At 40.6% G+C, this 20,834-nt stretch overlaps 2 protein-coding genes across 4 annotated transcripts in view; both read right to left on the bottom strand.

The window, feature by feature from the left end:
• Positions 1-13,606, bottom strand: part of LOC121943175 (ankyrin repeat and BTB/POZ domain-containing protein 2-like) — a 38,267-nt gene extending 24,661 nt beyond the window's left edge. Inside the window, exon 1 of the mRNA XM_042486629.2 lies at positions 12,418-13,606. Within this exon, the coding sequence (XP_042342563.2) occupies positions 12,418-13,297 (880 nt within the window). The 5' untranslated portion in view covers positions 13,298-13,606. The remainder of the gene's footprint in view (positions 1-12,417) is intronic.
• A 1,453-nt stretch (positions 13,607-15,059) lies between these two features.
• Positions 15,060-20,834, bottom strand: part of LOC121942102 (USP6 N-terminal-like protein) — a 54,790-nt gene continuing 49,015 nt past the window's right edge. For all 3 annotated transcript variants that reach the window (XM_088081664.1, XM_088081657.1, XM_042485207.2), the window contains one exon: positions 15,060-20,567. In XM_088081664.1, the coding sequence (XP_087937790.1) occupies positions 19,891-20,567 (677 nt within the window). In that variant the 3' untranslated portion in view covers positions 15,060-19,890. The remainder of the gene's footprint in view (positions 20,568-20,834) is intronic.

Consider the following 20,834-nt stretch of genomic DNA (forward strand, 5'->3'; position numbering starts at 1 on the left):
TCATCCTCTGGTGCTCTCCCTGAGGTTTCTTCCTTTCTTTCCCAGTTACAGGGATTCTTTTTCGGGAGTTTTTCCTTAGGTGATGTGAGGGTCTAAGGGCAGAGGGATGTCATATGCTGTAAAGCCCTTTGAGGCAAACTGTGTTTTGTGAAGATGAGCTTTATAAATAAAATTGACTTGACTTGACTCTTAAGTATTTGACGCTCAAAAAATCAAAAGGTTTTTAGAGGAGAATTCGTAACATAAAAAATCTAAAAACTAAGCTTTATTACACTGAACACATTCAATTCGTTCCTTACAGAGCAAACCACCACAGAAACTTTCTCCATCTTATTAGCATGACAAACCACAGAGTTCACCATGTGTGACGTAAAGCACACCCTCAAAAAAACACACACACACACACACACACACACACACGCACACGCCCGCACACACACACACACACACACACACACACACACATACATGCGAACATCAATAAGGGACGATAATTCTTTACTATCCAAGTGGGAACCTTTATTAGCAGTCATTTTAAAAATACAAAACTAGCAATGAAAATTTACTTTCGAGGTCTTCTTTCACAATATTACTGCAAATGTGATTTTTTATAATTTTTTAAAGAAATTGCCAAGAGGGGACCTGAAGCCTTGAGCGACGTCTGCCTATCAAAGACAAACCACAGAGTTCACCATGTGTGACGTAAAGCACACCCTCAAAAACACACACACACACACACACAAACATCCATAATACTCCTGTGAGGTGTAGGGCTGGGCGAGAAATAGATTTTATTGATCAGTGTGAATTTGTGGTTTAGAACGATTTAAAATCTATATATTCTATTTAACTTCTCCGCCGCTCTCTTTGGGCTTCTTTAGTTGGCTGTGCCCTCCCCCCTGCGGTACCTCCTAGAGATACACACACACGACAACATGACAGCAAGCGTTAATAACAATGAAGAATATGTTCCCAAAAAAGGCACACCTCGTGTTTGGAACTGGTTCATTTTTGCAGCATCTGATGTGGAACAAACCACAGTCTGCTGCAAAGTTTGTGTAAAGGCTGATTAAACTAAAGGCAGCAGCACAACCGATTTATTTCAACATCTCAGACAGAGGCAGTGGGAGAAATATGTCTCACTCAAACATGCACAAAGACCAAGTCAGCCCACAAACAGTGGGTAAAAAGCAGCTGACATCAGTGGAAGCATTTTCCCGACCCACTGCAAATCTGTTACTGATGCAGTCGTGCTGCATATCGCTGTAGATACGGTGTCCATGTCAATGTCAGGTGTAGTTTGTTTTTAAGACAGAAAACCACCTGATAAAAATCACATATTGAGTTTGGTGTGAAAAAGTCTGAGATTTTATTTAAAGGCCATTTAGAAAAGGAATCCATCATTATCATTTTTTTGTGTCTGTTTGTAACTTAACAATTGGGTTGTGAGTGGGTTAAGACACTGTAGTTTTGGACCACAGTTGCCCCGTGCACAAAGCCACCTCCATACAGAACTTGAGTGTCTTGCTAAGACCCCTGACCTCAACCCCATCGACACCTCCGGGATGAGGTGAATACAAACAGTGTTGAACACAGGAGTGACTACTGATTGAACAGATTCATCACTCTGACCTGGAAAACACACCTCAGCTTTGTAAAGTCGGGTCTTGTCTGGAAGAAAGAATTGAGTGTGGCAGATAATTGGAGCTGATTAGCCTGGTGTGTTTATACACAGAGAGAGGGGACAAGCACCTATTCATGGGGACACAACAGGAGACCAGTCAGCAGGGCACAAAGCACAAACCACTGTTTTCTAATCCCTACCCGTTTAGTCCTGTCCCACCAGCGCACATGCACGTGCACACGCACGCACGCACGCGCACACACACACACACACACACACACACACACAGACAGAGAGAGAGAACCTTAGCTCCTGTCTCCAACACTGCCCTGCTTACATCCAGAATCAGAAGTGATTAAGTCATTTCCTGCTACTCTCTCCTTGTGGTATGTGGGGCTGAATAAAAACAGAGGTCTGCAAGTCTGCAACTGCATCCTCAGAGAAAGGACAAAGTGTGTGAGTGTGTGTGTGTGTGTGTGTGTGTGTGTGTGTGTGTGTGTGTACTGTATGTGTGTGTGTCGGGGAGCTTGTGTGTCCCGAATGAAAACAGAGGCACACTCACCGTGCCTAAAAGAACAGCTCTTTTCTGCTGCCTGGTATAATGCTGCAAGTGTTTGGTTGGGACAACCAAACCACAGAGGGGCCAAAGTGTGCGTGCGTGCGTGCGTGCGTGCGTGCGTGCGTGCGTGCGTGCGTGCGTGCGTGCGTGCGTGCGTGCGTGCGTGCGTGCGTGCGTGCGTGCGTGCGTGCGTGCGTGCGTGCGTGTGTGTTGGAGGTCAGGACCACATCTACAGAGTTTAAGCCGAGTCCACAAGAGCAAACAGAGTCCTAATCAACATCAGAACTGACATCTTCTGCACAAACAGGACTTTACAGGGCAAAAAGAATTGCCGATTTATGAAAAAACAAAACATCATATTGACAAAATATATCAAGTCAAATCGATTTTTATTTTAGTTTAAGGAACTGGAGTTAAAACATTTCTGTTTAAGGACAAACAGATATAAAACAAATCCTGGCACAAACTGATAGTAGAGCTGCAATATATAATTGATTAGTTATAAACTATCAAATTAGTCGCCAACTAATTTGATAATCAATTAATTAGTTTGAGTGGTCAAAAATCTCTGATTCCAGCTCCTTAAATGTGATTATGTTGCAGCTTCTTTCTTTCTCTATGAAAGTTAATTGAATATCTCTGGGTTGTGGCAATGTCATCTTGGGCTTTGGGAAACACTGATCGACAATTTTTACCATTTTTCTGACCTTTCATAGACCAAATAATTTGATTGATTATGAAAATACTCAACAGATTAATCAACATTAGGCTGGTTTCCATTACAGATTTGTGCAAAACTTGAGTAAAATTTTTGAAATGTTGATAAGAAACAATTGTGGGATGACTGTGTTTCCACTGAGTGATGTTCTGCGACGTCTTTTCTGGTGATAACATTCTGAGAAGCATGGCAATTGATGTTCAAAACATTAGCAGCTTTATTTCTATTGCAGCCACCTCACTAGCCGTCATTATTTCCAACCCAAGGCCATGTAGGTGTGTTATGGAGCCATAATGGAAAGACAAGCCCCTTATGAGTGGGAGCGGTCACGTATGAAGGTTGCCTGAAATACCACCTCATGCAGGCAAAAAAACTTTTTTGTGATAAATGGGAGTTTTTTTTAACCAAGCCTAATTTAAAACACATGTATCTCCTTAATGCTTGTATTTTTCCTAATGCCTGGCCTATTTTGCAGCACCCCTACCTCCCTCGTAAGTAACAAACAGTCCCTATCCCTAACCACTGAGAGAGGCCAGCGTGGCGGACTAGAGGCATGCGCAGAATGCCTAGTCCAGTTAAAGTCTGACTGAGGTGTTTACTTGATGGAATAGTTTGACTTTCTATTGAATTACATGGGTGCGTTAGTCCGACTACAAGAAATTCAGTTTAGTCCAATTTCAGTCAGACTAACATTTTTACGTGTATTCTAAAAGTCCAGTTTTAACAAAATAATTCGAATTTTTTAACATCATGTAAAGACACTGACTATAGAAATTCAAAATAATGATGTTATTTGAACTCCTCCAAGTCTGCTCTGCACTTTCAGTTGTGCTGGAGTAAATAAACTCTTGACAGGACTCATGGGGTCATGTCAAACACGCAGGCAGAATTGGCGGGAAGGCTTTGTTTTGGTAGTGTAATCTGGCAGAAACCTGCAGGCGGTTTGTCTGGAGCCGGTGTGCGGCGTATGCTGTGGGTTCAGATTCTAACACCGTTGACATAAGGCTTTACAAATGTGAACATGGAGCGAGGAGTCAGCAGTGATGACACAGTGCTAACAACAGTCCACAGCACCCTTTGAAACCTGGATCGACATCAGTTTTCGAGTGCTGCATTCAAACACCTTTCACAGGCTATTCGACCCTTTTTAACCTGAGAAAATTGGTTTCGAAAACATAGAGGAAAGAGTTAATGACCGACTGGGCTAGAAATGTCGAATTGCCAGAAATTAGTAAAAGGTGACAATATACTGTAATTACCTAAAAATGAACTTTTAAAAGAGGGAAGGATTAAAGAAAGGTATCTAACAATAAGGAAAAATGTCCAGAAAAAATATATTTATAATCATAATAATGTTATGATAAAAGAAAAATATACTAAATTTTTCATTTTCAGCGCTTTTTAGGTGATTTTATTGACAAATTTTGTGTCACTTTTTCTTTTGTTTTTGTTTTTTTTGCCAATATTTGGGCCATGTCTTGTAAGCTGCTTGTTGCCTTCTCCCCAGGATTTTGACAGAAATCAAACCACTTTGTTCAGGTTTCAAAGGCTTAAAACACCCAAATGGGCCTCCTGAGACAAATTCATGTGGTGCTTCATTAAAGCTGTTCATCGCAGAGGAGTGTAAAACCATCCACCTTAGATTAATCATTTACAAGTGATTGTCTCATCAAATGCCCCTGTTGGTTCTGTCCTTTAGATATCAAAAATAACACAAGGGAAGAAAACTCAGTCTGGTTGTATTAGCAGGAGAAAACACTGTAGCCTGGTCCTGAAAACCTTCCTTCTGTTTTATAGTTTTGCATAAAAGCCAGATGGAGATGACATTATATGACTTTTGGTAGCACAGTGAGTGTTGGAATACTCTCTGCTCCATCTGTGTAATCTGATTCAATATCAGACATTTTCTCCAGCTGTCTTTCTCCACTTCCTCTTCAACCTGAGCTGCACCACTCAGGACGCTAAGAACCAGACTCAGACAACAGACAAAAGCAGTCATTTAGACCTTTGCTGTTCAAATGACTGTCACAGACAATTTTTGCCTTGGTGAATCCCTCTGATGGGCGACACAAACAAGGGACGTCATACAGATAATACATTGCTTTCACTGTGCCAGGACATGCCACAGAGTTATTTCCCACCTTTAACATGCCAGTATAGAAAAGCAGCAATTTCATCATAAAATACCACACAATTAGAATGACTTTAGTCCTCAATTACTCTGTTAACAGAGACAAATCAGTTTTAATAACTGATTAGCAGAATTTATGTTGAAGCTTTGCTGTTTTTCCTCTATGTAACCTTTCAGAACCTGGATCTTTATCAGTTTTGTTGATGCCTTTCACAAGTATTTAAACCTCTGGGACCGGAGAGAATAGGTTTAATTGCTTTGGAAACATGGGGAAAAAAGGCAATGCAATCTTGGCAAGAAATATCCTGCAAATTGCGAAAGAACTGTAAAAAGTGACAAGAAATTGACAAATATATATATGTATTTTATTTTTAGCACTTTCTTAAGATGATTTTTCTTGAGATTGTGAACTGATCTTTTGATAAAGTTTAACTGTTGTTAACCCTTTGAAGCCTGAGCAAATTGGTTTGATTGATTTTTCGCATGAGGAGAAGACAAAGAGCATCTTAACAACACATGGGCCAAAAAAAAAAAGAAATTAGCACAAAGTTACAAGAAAATTACTGATATATATATATATATATATATATATAGATAGATATATACACACACACACATATATGTATATAAAATCAAGGGTTAAATGTGGTACTAAATAAATTAATCAATCAGTACAGAGGTTCCCCACACATTTATTTATTTGTGGCAGTTCGCCACAATAAAAACATCTGCCATCACGCAGACTTTATATTTTTGGAGTTGGACCATTCATTAGGAGCACTGTAATATTTTCTAGATGAAACAATTCATGGGTAGTAATAAAATGTTCAACATATTCAATCAATAGCTAGATCATTTTTTAATACGTGTTGAATGCAAAGGAGCAGACACTGATCAAATCTACAGACCTGGTGGAAGCAGGGAAAATAAAGATTCAATCAAAGTACTGAAAGTATACTGTGATTCAGAGAGACGCAGACGTGACTGGGTACCATTTAAATCTGCTTTCTGTAGTGATCTGAGGAAGATAATAACATTACAAGCTGTGTTTTTGGATACTCTCAGCAGGATCTCTGCATTCTCTCACATTTCACAGCTGGGTTTGACTTTCTATCATCACATCAGGCAGAACCGTTTGGCTGTTTGGTCCTGAACAATGTCCTTATTAAAGCCTGAGCAAGGTAACAGTGTGTGTGTTATGTGTGTGTTTTGTTGGAGTGGGATGGCAGAGTGCCTCTCCCGCCCGGACAGCAGCTCCAGCGGCTGTTTGTTTAGCCGAGCAGATAGCACTTGGAGCGGTGAACGTCGGGCCCTGCAGGCAGCCTGAGCGGGAATGAGAGCTCCTTTGTGTCGCCTGTTTGGGTCAGAGGCTAACAACATTGGCTCATTTGACTTTACCCACTTCTTCCTGTTCGTTTGCATGGGAGAAGGATTTGTAGACTGTATCCCAGCATGCAGTGGGCAGGAGGCAAAGAAACATGGTGCTTTCTCACGGGGGTGTCATCATGTTGATCATGCTGACAGTTAAGATAAAATAAGATAATCCAAGTAACAGTTCATTTGAACAGACACTGATGTGATATTTATTTCATGATATTTATTGACTCTAAAACAGAAACTCTTTTTAACTTGTTCAATTCAAGTTGTTTGAGGCTGTTGTTGTTATCTCAAATTTGTTCTGGAAAAATACTTAAAATTATCAGTAGGTGGGTTTCCATTAACCCTTAAATTGCACAAATTGAAACTGAAAAATAAAGCTGCTGATGTTTTGAACATATATCACCATGCTTCTCAGAATGTTATGTTGCCAGAGAAGATGTTGCAGAACATCAATCAGTGGAAACAGTCATCTCACAATTGTGTTTTATCAACATTTTGCACAAATCTCTAATGGAAACCCGCCTAGTGATAAAAGACGAAGTCCATTCTTCCATCCTGAAGCTCTCGAACTTTTCACATAATTGTCCTCTGCAGATGGCTTATGCACAGGCATCATTTTAGGAGCACTTCTCCTTTGTTGGCTTAGGTGGAAATCAAATAACATTTTAAAAATTAGACTAGGGATGTCAACCGTTCAGAATAATTTTGACATGTTCACATGTTAGTCTGTAGGTCTAGCAGCACAGATCATTAAACAAATGCTTCTCATTACTGCTAATAGCGCCGTCAAGATCCAACATCCTTGCAATGGAAACATGGTGTTCACCCTACAGTCACCCCCCAGCTTGCCCCTGTGAGTAAGTAGCTCAATTATTAGCTGTAAACCCCTTTTAGCATTGTTTATTTTTAGCTCTGTTTCCAACGTTAGCAGTGACAGCACGGCTAGTGGTTAGTTGCTAAATGCTAATGCTAAAGTGGATAGTTAATGCTAAAGGGGTGTGTCAAAATCAAGCTGCATACTCACCGGGGGAAGACCTGGGGGGGGGGGATAGCCAAATGATTGTTGCAGCTTTGACATGCTGATATATAATGTTTTTAGTGAGGTAAAGGCATTTTGTCAGTGTGTCAGGCCTTCTTTGCATATCGTGGCACCAATAGTTTTCCCGAATGGCGGCGTGGCTTCCGGGGTATGACGCACTGCGCTCTGTCTCTATTGAGCACTGGACATCAGAAAAGGCTGTTTCGTATTTCATGTTTTTTTTTCTTAAAAATCAACCATTTATTCATAGTCAGTGAGTGTCAGAAAATTAACCCCTTGAAACCTGAAAAATTGGCTGGATTTCTTTCAAAACCATGGAAAAGAGGAAATGAGCAACAAAAGAAACAGTCCAAAAACCAGCGAGAAATTAATAAAAAGTTAAAGAAAATGAATCAGCATATGCATGAGACTGTTATCATCACCCTCAACATCATCATAGAGTGCAATTAATAATTTTACAACTACCGTTATTGTAATATGACATGCATCTGTTTCTATTATTGCCGAGCCTCTCTCCCCCTCTCTCCCCCTCTCTCTTTCTCTTTCCTTTTTGCCATGATTGTATTTCATTTGTTATTTATGACATCTATTGCTCGTCTGTCCGTCCTGGAAGAGGGATCCCTCACTATCCTCTACTGCTCTTCCTGAGGTTTCTTCCTTTTTTTCCCCCTGTTACAGGGGTTGTTTTTTGGGGAGTTTTTCCTTGGGTGATGTGACGGTCTAAGGGCAGAGGGATGTCGTACACTGTGAAGCCCTCTGAGGCAAACCATGTTTTGTGATAATGGGCTCTATAAATAAAACTGACTTGAATTGACTTGAATCAAAAATAAGAAATAAAAAGGGAAATATAAAAAACAAACAGACCTTTTTTGTATCATATTTTTTTATATATATTTTTAAAAGGAATATAGTTTTCTTGACATTTTTCCTAGTTTTTATGATAATACCCAAATAATTCCCCCTAGCTAATTTTAAGGATATTTTGTTGTCACCTTTTACTATTTTTTTTGCAATTTGCAATTTTCATTCCTTGTCAAGTTGCTTAATTTCTTATTCCCATGTTTTGTTTTGTTTTTAACTGGAAATCAAACCAAATTTCTCAGGTTTCAGAGGTTTAAATGTATGTGAAGGGGGGCTGAATGCAGCACAAGGCAACTGATGTCAATCTAGGTGTCTGAAAGTGCTCCAACAAGCATTTCCCCAAATGGTGAAGTGTTCCTTTAAAATCTCACGAAACACAAAATCCTACCTCTTGTAAATTTAACGTTGCTTTTATTTTGACCAACCCTGCCTCAAGCACTTCAAACCTGTAATTCTTGTGTGATTGTAACTCATTTGCAGAGCACAGCGCCCGCCACTTTATGGGTATAACACCTCCGGAGCATTCCTGCTCCCTTGTTTCCTAGTTTTCCCGGATCCTGGCTGCAATCTTAGGTGCACCTAATCGTGGTGATAGCTGTGCTGGTGCTGTGACCCTGCCTTTGGTCACACTTGTGCTGTGGCAGCACTGATACTGTACCCCCGGCTTGCCCTGATTGTGGTCTTGGTTTTGCCGTTGCTGTAGTCCTGTCTGAAGCCACGCCTGTGGTGTGGGTCATGGTTGCACCGATGCCGTGATCTTGCTTGATGCAACCCTCTACTGCCATTATTATGAGTCACGCCTCCACTAACAATATACGTATGGGACTCTTATCAACACCCACAATATTTACACATAACATCATATGTTTTCATAAAGTGCATTTAGTAATTTTACATCTATCATTATTGTAATATGACATGCGTTTGTTATCATTATTGCTGTGCATCTCTCCCCCTTTCTCCCTCTGTTCCCCTCTCTCTTTCTCTTTCCTTTATGTCATTATTGTAATTCAATTGTTATTTACGACATCTATTGCACGTCTGTCCGTCCTGGAAAAGGGATCCCTCATTATCCTCTGCCACTCTTCCTGAGGTTTCTTCCTTTTTTGCTGCCAAACGGATACTGGTTTAAACTAACAGGTGATAATGAATAGCTTCATAGGCACGCATTGGTAAGTGTTAAAGGAACAATTAATCCCTAAATCAAAAAAAAAAAATGTCGCCTTTACCCATAGCGCTACTTAATAACCTAGATTAATTTTTTGGTATGAGATGCCAACACATGCACATCATGTCGTCACATGTCGTCGCTCTGCAGTGGACTTCGATGTCTGCATATTACACTCTGGGTATCCTTCAGCGTCTGCTGCTGATGTTCTTGGATGCCACTACTATGATGTCAACACAAGCACATGGTGGGATTAGGCTGCACATGGTTATGTTTGGGGAACAAGAGCATTTGGAAACCAATTTTAGGACATCAACGGGTGCACGTGCTGGCATGGATGGTTAGGATTAGTTAAAAGAGGCACATGGTAAGGTATTGGACACCACACTCCTGCATGAAAGTCCAGGGTTTCTTGGATCCATCCACTGTCTCTCCCATCCGCGCTCTAGGAACCCTCATCCTCCTTACATTGCGTCATTACCTGCAGCGTTTCAACCTAATGCCATCCAGTGGCATATCATGCTGCTGCAGCAGGTGCTGTTCAGCTGTCTGGTGGCATATCATGACACTGCGAACGGTTCTGTGCTGTCACTGTGGATTGAGATCTGAGAAAACGACTTCACCTGGGAAAGCTAATGTGGATGTGTTCACATATACAGTTTAATGGAGCTAGGGTTATAGCTCAATCAGGCTATTTCATTGGCCTACTGTCCTTGTCCCTGTATAAAAGCACCCGGGGAGAATCCATATTGATGGAAGTATGTTTGACTCTGCCATGGTAGATGAACATATGCTCCCTTTCAGCTAGTTGCTACTGGACATTCTTCTGTATCCCCTTTTACACTGCATGTTGAACCGTGACAGCATGGATACCTTTTTGGCGCTGTACATTCCCTATGCACGCAGATTACCCGCTGGGGCACACTCAGACGCCATAACTCTCTAGCACGCATATCTCATGGGCCCATAGATCCAGGTATTAATTACCCACAAAAAGAGATTTTTTTGCTTCATGCGCCAATGAACAGCATGGCTGTTTCCAGACTTTCTTAATACATCCATGCTATGGAGCAAAAAGCCTAGGCCAGTTCAGGTTCAGTTGAGGCATATACATGAAAGAGTACATCGATCACATTATCTCGGTGTGTTCGTCTGACTTGGAGAAATTTGACTTGGTGTGATTTCAGTCAGACTGACATGTTAACATGTATTTCAAAATTCCAATCCCCCAACCACACACACACCAAACTAATTTTGAGCTACTCAGTATCAGATGTGTGTTCATGTGAACCATGTCTCACGCTTCCCAATAAGCATCCCAGTAGCCATCTGCCAGTAGCCAAGTGCTGATGTTTATCAGAGGGGATCTCTAACAACTCAATCCGTTTCTACCCAAAACGCCTGCTTCCTGTCTGAGGGCTTTTCCCATCAAACTCTCGCTCACGCTGTTGGTAGACTTCTTAAACTGCAGGAAAATATCTATTATTTTTATCTGCACTACTCTCAGCAATTCCATGCTACCATTAACTCCCCTGCTCTGTAATACCACCCTGCTTTAAACACAGGAGGCCAAGCAGGGGCTTTCCTCCACAGTGCTGTCATCTCAGTCTAAAATTGTTGTACAATGAAAAGTTACGCCATGATTTCTAGATTGTTCAAATACAGTCTGTTCAAGTTTTGCTGTCCAGTACAGAGGTAGAGTCATTTCTCTTAGGGCATGAAGCTAGTTTCAGATTTTTAGAAAGACCTCAGGCTGCATCATCTGTCTCACCAACCATCAGTTATTATCTGACAGGATAAAAGAAGAGAGAGACATCACAGAGGAACAAAAAGAGGCCTCCTCTGTGAATCACGTCACATGGGAAAACGGAGCTGTATTTCAAACACACGTTTTCTGGGCAATGGACCGTGACTGTTTTCCTTGGTGAACATGTGACATTTCACACAATGTCAGTGTGGTTTTGCATCAAATGTTATGTTCCCTTTGGAATATGAAGTTATTACATTTAGGTGAAAAAGAATTTAAAAAAGCATGACTATGTAATATATATATATATATAGATATATATATATATAGATATATATATATACATAATCACGTGTAATTTTAAATTCTCAAATTATAGAAGAATAAAGTTGCTCATGTGATAAAAAAACATTAGGTAAACAGATTGTTGGATTTATATGGGATCTCTTTTGCAAGTTCAAGTTACAAAAAATATTATCTCTAATATCTTGCAGGAGAGATGATATTAAAATAAAATAGAATTTAAAAAAAAAATGTTGATAACTGTCAGTGGGCTCTTGTTTATTCTTTTTGATGAATCATTACATAATCATTACTTGTGTTTTGGCTTTTTGACAAAATGGTTTTGTGTGACCAAAAGCTTAACCCTTTGAAACCTAAGAAATTTGGCTTAGTTTCTTTGAAAAACATGGAAAGAAGGCAATGAGCAACAAAAGAAAAAGAAAAAGAAAAAAAATCGGTGAGAAATTAGTAAAAAAAAAAAAAAAAGCACAAAGCATTGGTAAAAACAAGAAAGAAAGGACAAAACATGAAGAAACATAGTTTTTCCCTTGATTCAAAAACTACTATTTTCTTGCAACTTGTGGAACATTTCTTATTCATGTTGCCTATTTCCTTTTTTCTTACGTTTTTGAAAGAAAGCGTACAAATTTGCTCAGGAAAGTCACTTCAGGTTTTAAAGGGGTAAAAAAAAAACTTCAAATGACAAGAGATGTGAGCAAATGTAGCTGAAAAGATAATGTTTAATGTTTCTTCTTAATAAATGACATAATAAGTTTGCTTGGTTTCTTTTTAATCCTGTTCCCTTTTTCGTTGCAAATTAATCAATGTTTTAATATTTTATAATATATATATATATTATGAGGTAAATCAACAACAACTAAAAACTGTTTTGAGGTACATGAACTCACCATTTGCATTTTTGCCACAGATGAGATGCTCGTAGCCCTGCAGCGGTCCCCACAGCTCCACGTCGTCGTTGACGGCTCCCTCCAGCAGCTCCGCGGTCACCGGGCAGCAGGTGAGCCCGCCGCCCCCTTCCTCCTCCTCCGCGGTCAGCCTCGCAGCCTGCAGCGCCCTTCCGACCACCTCCTCCGTCAAACTCTCCACGCAGGCTGCCAGGCATACAGCGGCATATTCATGCACGCGCACCGACACGCGTGTTTCCACCATCCACCTGAAGAAGCGGCCCACGGAGAGCATGAGCCCGCAACGCGCGGACTTGCCCCGCTGGCGTGCAGTGTCCCCGGAGCTCATGCAGTGCAGGGACACGGCCCTCACGGCGGAGGAAATGCACTTCTCGGCCAGACCCCAGCTCAGCACCAGCCTCACCGCGCTCTGCACCTCCAAGCGCGTGCATCGGCTGTTGAGCTCACTGAGGCGCTGCGCCTCCCGGGAGATCCGCACCAGAGCCCTCCGGAGCAGACCGGACAGCCTGTGGACAGCTTCTACGGTGAACGCGGCATCCGAACAGGCGACTCGACGCACGACCTCCCGCAGGTCCCGCTGGGTCCAGGGATACTCCTCCACATCGGGAAGGGAGGGACACTTGAGCAGGATGTCCGCCGCGTCCTCCGGCAGCGTGCTCACCGTGTCCCAGCTGCCGTCCCTGCTGCTCAGAGAGCCGGCCTGGTGCCACGAGGCGCCCCTCTGAGGAGTGCTCGTGTGCGGCTGAGACTGCCTCGACCGGCCGGAGGACGACAGGCTGTGGGACGGGCAGGGATCTCCGGTCACATAACCCTGATCCAGGGTCAGGTCCTCAAGAGCTTTCACCAAAATACTACTAGACATGATGAGGAGATGTTTCCATTAAAGCCAGCTTTCAGTCCCAGTTTCAAAAAGTCCAAGTGCCCTCAAAAGACAGCTGCAGGAGACTGTCCTGCCGAGACACAACTCAGCAAAACATGAAGCGGGATGTAAATTGTAGAAAGCACATGGACCAATCAAACAGACTCCATTAAAAACACAGGTGAGTTTACCACTGCCTCACAGCGCCTCCCTACGGCCACAATACACAACTGCAGCTGGGTGGCAATAAATATCAGACTGGACGGACCTTCTTCATACATCCATGGACTGCAACCTATACTTAATACATATGTGGTTTATTCTTCAGGAGGGACAAATGAGACGTCTGGTGGTGGTTTGCGAAATAAAACCAGACTACAATTATATATTTGATTGATTTTCTTCTATAAAGGTTCATTTAAAAAATGCACTACAGGAACTGAATGATGTTATTAGCAGCAACATGTCCAAGCAACCTGCTAGAATCTTCCCATTAGCTCTTGATTTTAATCAACTCATCCTTCAACTCCAAAGATGTAGCAGGATCAAGGACAAATAAATCTACCTCCTATTTTCTTCTACCTTCTTTACCAGATCAGAGGAAGTATCACTGCTGAAAAAACAGCTTGACCAGCTTAAGATAGGGGTTTATGTCTTGACAAACTTATTATCATACAGGACCCAGACAGAGAGTCTATGGCAAAAACCGCAAGGAACTCTGGGGACTGTTTATCATTAATATTATTATTATTATTATTATTATTATTATTTAAAAAGGCATTACGAGTATAACCATACATTTTAACAATGATACAATAATACGAATGAACATGAAAAAAGAACGTTATAGGCTCATTCAGAGTGATAAGATATGATTTGATTCAGTGATTAGTAACTTTTTTTTTTTGCCAAAAATAGAGAAAAAGAAAATGCTTATTTCTATGCAGTGGTAGAGGAGGTAAAACACTGGAAAAGCAGGATACACTAAACTACACAAACATTCAGTGCAAGGCCTCCCCAGCTAGCGTGGAACCTTCCCACAACATGAGCAAACATTACTTACAAGTTGCAATAATGTTTTAAGGAAAACATTTAAATGTAATGTTCAAAGAACCTTTTAAGAATGTATATCATTTTAAATAATGTTCCTGTAAGGTTAAATGCTGACTAAGATGTAAAATTAGAACTGCAACATTCTAAGGCTGTTTTGGTGATGTTGAGAGGTGACAGATCATTGAATGTTCTTTTGTAAAACGTTCCCACAATGTTACATGAGAACAAACGAAGAACAAAATACAGAACATGTCATTGAGAACTGAGATTATAGACCTTTTTTAGATGAAAATGTAATGTCATGTTATATATTAACAAGAAAAAATAAAATAAAATTAACATTTTTTCTGTGTGTGTGTTTATATGTTGCCCAAACTTTAAGAACATCATGGGAACATTAAGAAAACTTGCCAATGAAAACATTACTAAAACTTTCAGTGGTTGCATTGTACCATTTTAATAACATTTTTAGAATAAAAAATGCTAGCTGGGTCTATTCAGTGTGTGTTAAATAAATACCTAAACACTGAATAGTAGAGGTTAAAAGGAAAATTCGCTGTTTACCCATTTACCTATCGATGTTTACCCCTACCGCCACCTAACCCCGAAAACTTATTGTATTTCTATAGGCCAAATAAACCCTGTGTTCCCTAGAAACACTCACGTTTCTCAGCATTCTAACATACAGACAGAAACCACACAGGAAATCAAACAAGATAAAAGTTGTATTTGTTCAGCTCTGGTTTTGATCAGTTTCTTCAAACTTCTAAAAAGGTGCTGTAAGGTTCAACTGTACAACAATCTGTAGCCAAGAATTAAATATTTTGTTTTATCTCCACAATCTGACCTGAAGTGCTTTACAATGTCACATCACTATCACTTCATCTCATTTAAGAAATGCAGTCAAAAGGCGTCAAAAGCCAGAGCATGTTCACATAATTCTAAATCATGGCATTGAATTGCAATACTTTGATTATTCTTAGTCTAATTTCTTGTCATTTGGATGAATTCTAAATGTTCAAAACTCTTTCTACATCTCCTCTGTACTAGATCTAAACAGAGACATGCTAATCCTAAAGCAACCACAAGATGTCAGCCTTTCACTATTTCTAAACACTAAACCTGAAGAAACAGGTTTTCTGATTCTAACTCTTACCTACTGGATCTACAATACTGTACAAACACAATGCTATTAAAATCTGCCATGTCTAAATCCAGATTGTCTTCTGTGGTTTAAAAAACAAAAGGCTATTTTCACCACTCAAGAAGGAGCTCAGTGGAACTGCCGTTGTTATTCCAGTTCTTGATAAGACTGAGCTCGAGAGCAAGGAAATGACCTGGATGCCTTTCGAAGAAGATAAAACAATAAATTACTGAGCTAGAAATCCACTTATTTCAAATGAGCTTAATAGGTTTCAATGTGTACAATCAGAACAGTGAGCCAGCTCACCATGTCAGAGGTTGTTCAGTCCAACACCTGAAAGTTTTTGTCCTCGTGTTGTGTCAAATGACGTCACTTCCTCTGTTGCTGTGCACGCTTCAACATCAACAACGTCCACAGAAGAAACTGAAGCGGATCCAAATAAGGCATCAAGACATCAGTACAAAAAATAAAACTAGAACTCTGCTAGCAAACATTTTACAAAAGCAGACTGAGCAACATTTTGTTCTGTCACCAAACGCTACAAAACTACAAAAAAAAATTCTTTTATTGTAAAGGGTGATGCCTCAGAGACAGATTTCTTTCTACAGTAAAACTCCATCAAAGTGACCATCCAGGTAATTTTGCCTTTTCAGCCAAACAGGAAACAGTGTGGATGTGATGTTTAAGTCTTCAGAGGTGTCTTGACAGTCAATTTAGTCTGTGTAGCAGTGTCTCTTCATCGTCCTAAGTCTCCTGTGAAAGACAGGTCCCTCACATTCTGAGAAACGAGCACAATATCCCAAATGAAAATAACATGCGGTGTGCATGAAAAGTTAGTGGGAAAAGGTGTTTTTAAAAGGATTGTTGCGCCGTGGATGATCATGATGTAAGGTACATTTGTTCTGCACAGATCAGTTTTACCCAGTGTTTAAAGAATATGGGTAATTAACCCTTTAAAACCTTCACTGACATTGAATATTTATAAGTTTTCTCTTGCTGCTTTCAGATGACAAGTATGAGCAAATACATACAATGTCTTTCAAAAATGTGGTGAAAAAAGCAAATAGCAACTTGTAAGATATGTTCCACAAATTGCAAGAAATGTGTGTATTTTGAAAAAAAAATTAAGAGCATGGGAAAATGTCCTGGGGAAAAATAAAATGGTTTGGGAAAAACTATATTTAGAATTATCATAATAACACATTACATTTACATTTAAAATTGTTGTTGTTTTATTTTATTTTATTTTTCTTTTGTGGACTAATTTTTCTTGTTTTTATTTTGGTTTTTGGGTTTTTTTGGTGTTTTTTTTAATATAAATTTCACCATCATTTTGGGGTCATTTCTTCTGTCTTTGCTCATTGCCTTCTTCCCATGTTTTTGAAATACATCACGCCAATTTGCTCAGGTTTCAAAGGGTTAAATACCCAATAAACAATCGTTTCTATTTTAATTTCATGCAATACCAATATTTTTGCAGTTGAAATCACATTCATTTTCTTTGCACTAGAACATTTTCTGTGTCCATAAAGATGCAGGATTTGTGAGAGACTTAAAAACAGAATGGCCGAATTTTAGTCATGAAAAACTCTAAAAGCACTTCCCATAATGCAACTCAATGGCATCTTTTAAACTTGACATCCCCAGTTTATACCTCAGACTGCTGTTGACGATTGTAGTTTCCAAACCTAATTTGAGGCAACTGTGATGCAATCAGCATGACATCATCAGGGTTTTTTAGACTTGACAGAGCTTCTGCAGAGCCACAGAAAACAAACTGGGTCCATATTTTTCAAGTGTCTCAGAGTAAAAAATCGGTCCTAACTGGCTGAAAATTTCACACGTGATCCTACTTTTGGGCCTTGCTGCAGAAACCTTTTCTGAACAGAGCGAATCACTCTCTGCTAATATTTCCACAGGTGTTTGACCTGATAGGAGCTGTGTAAGATGTCATTTAGACAGAGACATCCTGTCAGCTCACAGAGTCATTTTTGTGACTGAACTTGTGCTGCATGTGCTGTCCCGCCAGAGTTCAATGTGGGTTTAATGCATTATTGCTGCCTCTACAATACTGCACAATGTAGATGAGATACAACGCTGTTACAGACACTGTAAACCAATGTGATTGGACAGGGATGACTTGGCAAATTTCACACAGCTGAGTCAAATTTCCCTATTAGTTAATTTGTATATGAAATACATTTCTGAAGCCATGCGAGTGGCTGCCTACGTTTACTTAAAGCTCAAAATGCAATTGGTATGTTATGAGATTAAAATAGTGGAAATCTGTATTTCTGGCTCCCTGTTTTTCCATACTTAAGTTTTGCCTTTACAAAAAAGCATACACATTTAAAAAAAAAAAAAGAGAATTACCACCTTGTCATTGTATGCCTCCATGCACCAGTGAAGTTGCACCTACAGGTTTTCCTTCAATAGGCAGGTTTTCATTACAGATTTGTGCAAAACTTAAGCAATGTTTTTGAAATGTCAATAAAAAACAATTGTGAGATGACTGCATTACCATTGAGTGGTTATGCTGTTTCTTCTCTGGCGATAACTTTCCAAGAAGCACGGTGATGGACTTTCAAACATTAGCAGTTTTATTTCTATTGCAGCCACCAACTAGCCATCATTATTTCCAATTAAAAGCCACATAGGCATGTTATGTAGCGATAATGGAAAGGCAAGCTCCTTTTATGTGGGACTGTGGATTCAAAACTTCATGATGAAATGCTAGACTTTTGAAGAATTTTGTGATGCAATAACACCTCTAGTAGCATTTGCTGCATCATGAGGGAGCCAGTTCCTGCTGACAAGCATGCAGCCATAGCATCATGAGACCTTTCTGGGCCTAGCAAAAACAGTGTTTCCATGCAATTTTGCAAAATCTGGCTTTTTTGAATCGCCTTAAAATACAACGTCATGGGAGTGTAAAAACTTTTTTGCAATAAAAGGGAGTTTCTTCAAAATTGACATGTTTCTATTAGGTGTATTTTATATTCGCAATTTCAATTTGCGCAATTTGAGGGTTAATGGAAACCCCTCTAATGTCCATAAAAACATGGACGCTGCAAACACACATCTTTCCCCCGACGGCACAGAAGATCTACACAGTCAGCACAGTTTCAAGGTAAGTATCACCAATTCAGTATCTGACCAAATGCCTCCCCTTCTATTCCTGAGTAACAGTGTTGAGTAACAGCCAGAAAAGTGTTTTTGCAGAATATTATGATGTCACAGTGAAGCTGATCTTTGACCCTTTGGATATAAAATGTCATCACTTCATCATTTCATCCTATTCGACATGTTTGTGAAATTTTGACCTAATCAGAGGGACCTCAGCCTTTGACCACCAAAATCTTATCAGTTCATCATTGAGTCCAGATGGGGATGGACAGACAACCCGAAAACATAATGCCTCTGGCCAATGATATCACCAGCGCAGAGGCATGAAATAACAACAACAAAAAACCATAGTGATAATTTGCCTATTTCATCACACACCAGCATCACACTTTCTCCCAGGAGTGGTCCCCCTTCATGATGAAAATAAGTCCTACTCTGAAGTAACACTAGTGTCATTCCTACCAGTTATTCTGAGACACTGAATAAACACAGACTGTGCAGCAATCAAACAGCAAGTCCACCTGACTTCTACAACTATTTTAGTTGTATTTCAGTTACAATTAACTTTTAGATGAGAACAGCCCTACTGAAAATGGAAAGGTCTTTCCTTAGCGTTTTTTTAATACATTTTTTTGTAAAAAAGTGTGTTCATATTCATGCATACATTGTTAAAACGATCCTTGTGTACACGGATGCCCCCAAACAACCAGAAATACTGTAGTATGCATTCCAGGCCAGTAGCTGGCGATGTAACTTTGTAATGACACACCATAGAAGAACACCACATGCATGCATGAAGTGCGGCAGTGACATCACCGTTCTCACAGGATGCGCGTATCGCCAGTTTACACGGCGACAGAAGGGGTTACATTTTCGAAAATGTAACCCCACAAAAATGTTGCTGTGTGAATGAAAGGCCAAACATGTTAAATACCTTAAAAGAGAAATTTGCTTCTTCAGAACATTTTAGGAAGTTATAAAAAAGTTAGTCACTTAAAAGTTGACAAATTAGATTAGACAAAAATAACACTGCTCCTGAAACATATTTCAGGCAAATATGGCTTAACATTAATAATTTGACTCTTAAATCATACTTCTGTAGTCCTTTATGAAAACATTGATTGTAACCTCATCCACAACACTGTTTGAACTACGAAAACTCGACCCATACAGAACATTTAATGTACCAAACAGTTGAAAAAATGCAGAGCCAATTCATGCCACTGACATGATTAAAGAAATGGAGAGGGAACATGATCAATTGGTGCTCATTTCATGAATAGTCCGCAGCCTGCTCTGCGTCCTCTGATGCTTCACTCGAGTCCTGGTTCAGGTTCCTGTTGGTGGGCAGAGCTGAGGCCTGCTCCAGCAGCTGGGTGAGGTAACTGTCCTCCTCCCTCTCTGCTGCGGAGAAACTCTCTGACTGAGACAGGGCTAAAGCCGGAAAAGCCATGGGGGCCACAGGAGCCGAAAGAGTCCGTGGGACCTTGCAGGAGGATTGGTCGGTGGTGACAGCTGAGCGAGTGGGCAAGGAGAAGTCATCTGTTGAGGCTGTCGAGAGTACATCTATGATCATTTCATCCCTCTCCTGCTCTGATGGTGAGGGATGACCTGCTGTTACCACCGCCTCGCTCCCCGGGGGCTGGTAAGGCGGAGGCCCCGTCAGCGGGGAGCCATTGGGGGTCAGCGGGGCCTGGATGTGGATGATGATGGGGTCTGGGGAAGGCAGCGGGGCCTCCTCCTCGCCCACAGCGTCAAGGTCCCTGGGGTCCTTGGATGGGCTCTGGTCAGGGGATATGGAGTCAGGCTGGTGGGAGATGATGTGGAGGCTCAGGCCTGCTCTGGCCAAGCTGCTGGCTGAGGATGGCTTCCCTCTGGAGGGCTGAACTGGACTCAGCAGCACCGGCAGCTCCTGACCCAGAGGCTTACAAGGCAACTCATCCACCTTCCCTGAGAACACAACAGCTGCATGAAAATGATGAAGCACTGACCTTGCTGGGTCTTTTTAGAATTCTTCAAATGAGTTGTACAAATTTCAGTGGTTTTCCCCAGAAATTTTCCTGAAGCCAGGTATACAGTGTGCAATTTTGGGCTGTCTGAGATGAAAGGTAACAATTGTGAAAGAAATGTGGCTATATCTTTGGTCGTGGCTCTAAAACTGTGGTCTTACGTCAGTGAGAGCCCGTTGTCACGGTCGTGCGATCAAAGACAGTCTGG

This window comes from Plectropomus leopardus, chromosome 1, assembly GCF_026936395.1.
Source record: "Plectropomus leopardus strain MGB_pleo_1.0 chromosome 1, ASM2693639v1, whole genome shotgun sequence".
Lineage (NCBI taxonomy): Eukaryota > Metazoa > Chordata > Actinopteri > Perciformes > Serranidae > Plectropomus > Plectropomus leopardus.